At 47.4% G+C, this 6,738-nt stretch overlaps 1 protein-coding gene across 1 annotated transcript; it reads left to right on the forward strand.

Annotated features, from left to right (window-relative positions):
- The first annotated feature begins 879 nt into the window (after nucleotides 1-879).
- SKIDA1 (SKI/DACH domain containing 1) lies at nucleotides 880-5,548 on the forward strand. Its single transcript, XM_081971687.1, has one exon. The coding sequence runs from the start codon at nucleotides 1,356-1,358 to the stop codon at nucleotides 3,972-3,974; it is 2,619 nt and encodes an 872-aa protein (XP_081827813.1). The 5' UTR covers nucleotides 880-1,355; the 3' UTR covers nucleotides 3,975-5,548.
- Nucleotides 5,549-6,738: the final 1,190 nt, after the last annotated feature.

Consider the following 6,738-nt stretch of genomic DNA (forward strand, 5'->3'; position numbering starts at 1 on the left):
GGGAAAACTTTAACGCCCGCGGAGGGACCCGCCAGACGAGCAAGTCTCCTTTGACTCGTTAGGCAGAATAAACGCCCCTTTGAAATGATTGTTTAAAATGGTTACACTGCTGTTCGGACACGGACACACACACACACACTTCAGTCATCTTTCCATCCCTAGAACTCTTGCAGTATCTTGGTGGGAAAACCAGCCCCTCTTTAATTATACTAAATGGCTGGATGAAGCTTTCGAATTGGTATTTATTTTGGGAGGTGGGCTTTGTAAAAGAAAAAAAGAGGACGAAGAGGTGGAGGAGGAAGAGAAAAAGGAGAGGAGGAGGAGGAGAAAGAGAAGAGGAAGGAGGAAAGAAGGAGGAGAAAGGTGTAAAAGGAAGGAGGAGGAGGAGGAAGAGGGAGGGAGGAAGAAGGAGGGAGGAAGAGAAGAAAGGAGGAAAAGGAAGAAGAAAAGAAGAAGAAGAAGAAGAAAAAAGAACTAACACGGTGTCAATAATCCAATTCCAATCCGTTCCTTTAATAGCCAAGCGCCGTCGAGCTGCCTTTGGGCTGGCTGAGAACCTCTGGATTGTTTAATAGAAAGATTTATATACTAACAGTATTATTTACTTTGGGAGGGAAGGTGGCAGTCTAAGAGTATGCCAATTAGCCAAAGATTGGGGAGGGGGGCACGAAGGGGGTGGAATATCAATTTTTATTGCATCACCTGTCAGGAGTGTCCAATCAGCGCTGGCTTTAGGGGAATTAATTGATGAAGGTGTCTCCGGACGAGCTCACTTCACTCTGTCATTTGATTTGGAGCGAAAGCAGCGGCGGGAAGAACGGCTGCGTGGCTCTTCTGCCTCCTTCAGCAGCCCTCTGGCTTTACATTCCTTTATCCTGGGCTGGACAGGGGGAAGAGCCGCCAGCCCAAGGACACAGGTAGTGAGCCTGCCTCCTCAGCTACGTCGCGAGAAAGGCCGGGGCCACCAAACTGATATATTCCCTCCCACTCCCCAGGACATGATTTTTTTATTTCCACCCTCCAGGGCTCTTTCCACTTCTCCTCCTTTCTGCCTTGCGCTTCTGATTTTTTTAGTCCTCCGAACTTTGATCAGGAATAACACGCTTTGTTCTTTTCCATTCAGTAGGATGCCTTGAGACCAAACCCAGCATCTGGCTAAGGATTTTTTTTAATTGGCTTTTCGTGTGTGGATTTCTATTTTTCCTCTCTCTATTTCTGCCGCCCCACCCGCCCGACATCGCACCTATTCTTCCTGCTGCTGATCGCCGTTCCAACTTGTGGGGTGCACGGCGGGCCGTCGCCCATCCATTTTCCGCTTTCCCTGCCCAGATGCTAAGCTTAATTTAAGGCGCACCATGGAAGATTTGAAGTCGGGTTTCGAAGAGGTGGATGGCGTACGCCTGGGCTACCTGATGATTCGGGGCAAGCAGATGTTCCCCCTCTCGCAGGTCTTCACAGATCTTCTGAAGAACATCCCGCGCACCACGGTGCACAAGCGCATGGACCACCTGAAAGTCCAAAAGCACCAGTGCGACCTGGAGGAACTGCGGAAGCTCAAGTCCATCAACTCCATAGCTTTCCACGCAGCCAAATGCACCCTCATTTCCCGCGAGGACGTAGAGGCGCTTTATACCTCGTGCAAGACCGAGCGGGTCCTGAGAACCAAGCGTCGGGGAGGCGCCAAGCCGGGCCAGGGGACCCTGCGCCCCGACCCCTACGCGGCTTTTTGGAAAGACGGCGGCAAACTTTGCGTGAGCTTGAAAGAAGGGACTACAAGCCAAGCCAGCAGCAGAAAGAAAGCAGCCTGGCGCAAGGCGGCAGCCGCAGCGGCGGCTGCACAAGCAGGAGCTTTCCTACCGGCCTCGGATCTACCTCATTTTTGGAGCAAATCCGCCGGGCGCAGTTTGCCAAGCTTTGCCCGATCGCCTAGCAATGAAGCTGTAAACTATGAAACCGCCCAGCTTGGCCCCGGCTACGTCTCGCTGGCCACAGAACCGGCTTGTTTTCGGAGCCTGCTCTGCTCCAAGCATCCTCATTACTACTACCATTCCTCGGCCGCCATTGCCACTCAGCCTAAGCTCGCGGCGGCGGCGGCGGCGGCAGCAGCAGCGGCGGCGGCGGCGGCGGCAGCAGCAGCAGCGGTCTCTAGAAGCAAACCGCTGGGTCTGGGCTGCAAAACGAAGCGGAAAAAGAGCACCGAGAGGCGTTTCTCTGCCGGGTGCGGGCGGCGTGTGGTGATCCTGCCAAGAGCTTGCAAAGCAGCTCGGAGCGCCGTGGCGGAGAGGCTGCCTGGATTGCGCGGTTTTCTGACCCCGCAGCCTACCCCGGTTTTCCCGGAACCTTACAGCAGCGATTCGGAATCCAGCTCCTATTCGAATCACGCAGACAACGACTCCGACTTCTGCTCCAGCCTGAGCAGCACCAGCAATTCCGGTTCTTCTGAGGAGGAAGAGGAGGAAGGCAGCTGCGCTTCGGATTCCAGTGAGCTCAGCTCTGACGAGGAAGAGCAAGAAGAGGAAGAAGACGAGGAGGAGGAGGAAGAGGAAGAAGAGACCAGCTCGGAATCTGATTCCAGCTCCGGGTCCAGCCACGTCTCGGTCCAGAGTATCCGCTTCAGGCGCACTAGCTTCTGCAAATCGCCCACCCTCCAGACTTCAGCCAGCCTCGTGCCCCATCCGCCTCAGTTTGCTAGCGACGAGGAGCTTCCAGGTCCAGCGCAATTTGTCAAATGCGAAGCGTCGGAAGAACCTGAGGAGTGGAAGATCCCGGCTGGCTGGCTTTCAAAAGCTGAGCCGGGCTTGGACTGCACCACTCATCCTGTCGGCAGTGCGTCCTTAGGATTGCTGGAGCAGCCCACGGAAGGGTCCAGTGGCGGCGAGGGAAGATTCCTCTTGACTGGCGAGGACCACTCTACACTCGTGCCTGAGGTAAAGTCTCTTGACCTGCCTGGGGTCCCCTGGTTAGCCTGCGGTGACTCTTCTGCTAGCTTAAAGCCAAACCACATTTTGCCCCAAGCAAGATTTTTCGGAGAGGGCCAAATCTGCCAGCCTGCCCTTGCCTCTCACCCTCATCCTTTTCCCCTTTCTCCAACTGGTGCAGACAGCAGCACTGCTGCCCTAACCCATCTGCCCAAGGAGCTTCCGGGAAATGTCCAGTTCAATGGGAGATCAGCCACTTGCCAGGGGACTGCTGCTGTTGCAAGTCCAGATCTCCAAAGCCATGTCCAGCTCCTCTCTTTTGTGCCCATTGCCCAGATCAAAGTTGAGGACAGCAGTGCTAATGCTGAGTATGGAGCTCTCCCAGTACAGATCCCACTCAAATGGGAAGAGAGTGATCAGGAGACCAAGGTGGAGGCAGACTGCCAGTCATCACCACAGCCTGGTCCCACCCAGCATCCTGGAACCCTTCTGCTGTCAGCCAAGGCAGACCCTACCTGCCTGGAGGACTGTCCTAGCCCTCTCAAGAGCACTCTGTGTCCATCATCTCTGAGCCGGACCCTTGCTGCATGCACTTTAGGCACTGCTTCTGCTGCCAAACCTGAGGATGGGGATTACAAATTTGGAGCCCGGGTGAGGAAGAACTACCGCACCTTGGTGCTGGGCAAACGAGCCACCACACCGAGCCCAGCACCACTCAAGCCAAATCTGAAATCAGCACGCAACCCCCGGCCACCTCCAGGGAAACTCCCAGAGGCTCAAGAAGGCGGCTTGGATGACTTAGCTGTTCTCAACCGACGCAAGAGGGTGGCTAGCAGTGTCACCTCCACCCTCAAGAGGCCATTCAGTTTCATGGGCAACTTTCCCTGCCCTCCCTCCTTGGTGGTTGGCCCAGATGGAGATCTCACACCAGCCTATACCTTAAGCACCACCAAGAGTGCCCAACCACCACCCAAGGCCCATCCTATCTGGAAATGGCAGCTGGGTGGGTCACCAATACCTCTTCCACCCAGCCACAAGTTCAGGAAACTGAACTAAAGAAAGAGCTAGGATGGGAATTCTACTTTTATGGTTGATGTGGGGATGGCTTGAGTTTTTGAATTCATCCTAATAATAATAGTTATATCTAATATCATTTTGATTCTCCCCCTTTCCCAACACCTTCTTTTCACCACAGTTCACTACTCTGGTTTTTCTTCTATCGCATCTGCTTGCATTTTGATTTTTGGAATTCTAGTTTATTCCTCCCAGTCGCTGGGGGGACAGTGGGGGGAGAAGACAGCAAAAATTGGATTACTTTTTTTGCCATGAAAACAGATCATGGGGGGGAAGGAGGGTAGAAGTGTGCATGAAGGGAGAGAGATCTAACATTCCACAGACTACTTCAAGCAAAAGTCTCAAGTTAATTAAAAACAAACAAACACCTCAGTGGACTCTCTCAAAGCTGGAACACTTTACTGTCTCAGATTGCTCATAATGCACCTGGTACCTCAATTCAATTGTTACAAGTAAATGTTTGGGGTTTGGGATTTTATTAGTTGAAAGATTATTTGAATGAGCCATTAATATGTAATGCACTAGATCTGGAACATGGAAATCTGTACAATTTTATTCAATTTTCTTCAGCAAAAAGTTGCACAGGGACTTTATCATTTAGTTGTGGGGGGGGGTGCGTGCTTCTTCTTAACTTCTAAGTATTCCCCCACCTCTTAATCCTCACCTCATCTCCTTTATATCAAAATAACTAACATGCCTACATTTAGCATAGAGTGTATGTTTCTAGATCATTGCTGGGACAATTGTTTCTTTCACAGCTGAAAATCAATAGAAGCAGTTAAATTTTGTTGGATTCTTGTTAAAATTAAAAATAAAATGATCCAGGATAAGTCAGTTTTAAAAAAGGGAAGAGCATTCTATCCCTTTCCATAATAAATTGGTCAGAATGTCCACATATCATATCTTGATTACAGCATTCAGTCTCCTATATCACAGACCAGACTTCTTTAATTTTAAAAGCCGCTTTCCCACACCAGCCCCTGAATGATTGATAAGGACTGCAGACTTAGAAGAATTAGGATTGCAGTGGAGCAGATTGAAGCTATGTTTTATTGGAAAGATGAAGGAGTATCCATAACTGTGTCTCTCTCAGATTGAAAAAAAATCAAAATATTATTATTTTTTCCAGATTCCCATTGCAGGAAAATGCAATCACCCTCTCCCCCATTTTTAATACAACAACAGAAGCCCCAAATTCCTTGCTTTCAGTAGCTGCTGTGATCACCCAAACTCAGGTGTCTGAAACCAGGATGTAACACTGTTTTCTTACATACCTGGAAATTTCATTTTTCCCAACCATCCTATCTTTGTAGCAAGACCATTTTTACTGCACATGACAATCAGAGGCAATTGTCTATATTTGCACTTAAAATTTGTCATAATTGAAGCAAGTGGACTTCTAGATGTTGTGATAATGGAAACAGTAAATCAAAATGATGGAAATTTGCACTCTTGAAAAAGCATGCTTTAGCTTTATTTTCAAATAAAACACTGTTTTAAAAAGAAAATGTTCATATATTTATTGAAGCATTATCCTTGTTTTCATTCTTTTGATATGTGGGTGCATGAGAAGAATGCAAAGCTTTGGTTGGAAGGACAGATACTTTGAGGGATTGTTCCTATAAAATTGTGATGAAAATGTCTCAAACAGTGGGATAAGAAAACAACTTTTACAACAGCTAGTTACATCTATCTAAAAGCTGTTGAATCAGCTCTTTGGATCTGGTTCTTTTTCCTGGGTTCTTTTTCCTTGATCAGATTTTGAAACCACATCTTTCTTTTAAATTAAAAATGCTGAAGGATATCCTTTAAGAGGCAGTCCCAAGATAATATAGCTTCAATTGCAAAACAACAAGCCTTTGTTTATCCTGAGCATCAGAATCAACTTTTCTTATGAAGATGGGATGCATATGTTATTATTTACAATGTTGACATTTCTGCCCTAGGTTATATCTCCCTTTTTTATTTCTATATATTCCAAATAGACTGAGATAATTTCTTCTCTAGCTCATACAGACCCAGGTAGGAAGATAAATGAAGTCTTTTTCTCTCTTGCAAATTATGTGCAAGAGCCAAATATATTTAGAAATACATTCACCTGCTTGCATAGTCAAGCTCCTTCTTACCAGCTTATGTTTCTGATTTACAGGCCTGCATTATGTGTTTTAATTGCTTTGCTAAAATGTGATGCTTTCAAAAAGAGATGATGAGAATGCAAATGAAATTGTTCTGGCAGAAATGTTACCCTGGATGTATGTGTATCTAGATGTGTGTCATCCAATCTCGAATGAATGAACTTCTTTTGGCTTGGAACATCCCTCCTTTTCTTCTTTTGCTTTTTCAGCAACCCCTAAGTGATTTGCGAAAGGCCTCTTACTCCTTTGGGAAGAGAGACCTGCCAAAAGACATACAGTCCTAAGACCTGCCATTGCTTCATCCAGATAAACTCACACAGGCTTTCCCCACTAGGCAATGCTTTCACAAATGAAAGGATGGGGGTTTTTTTGGGGGGAGGGGTTGTTCTGCATTAAAAAAAGGTGGCAAATGTCAACATTCCACACTGGTTTTTAAAAATGTTTTTATCCTGCCTTTATTATTTATAAATAATTCAAGACACAGAATACTCCTTCCTTCCTCCTATTTTCCACTTAACAATCACCCTGTAAGGTGAGTTAGGCTGAGAAAGAATGGCCAAAGTCACCCAGCTGGCTTTCATACTTAAAGCAGGATTAAAACTTACAGACTC

The sequence above is a fragment of the Natrix helvetica genome (assembly GCF_964273705.1).
Source record: "Natrix helvetica genome assembly, chromosome: Z".
NCBI classification, from domain to species: Eukaryota; Metazoa; Chordata; class Lepidosauria; order Squamata; family Natricidae; genus Natrix; species Natrix helvetica.

Coding starts and splice junctions, on each gene's coding strand:
- SKIDA1 (XM_081971687.1), top strand. CDS start 1,356: ATGGAAGATTTGAAGTCGGGTTTCGAAGAGGTGGATGGCGTACGCCTG.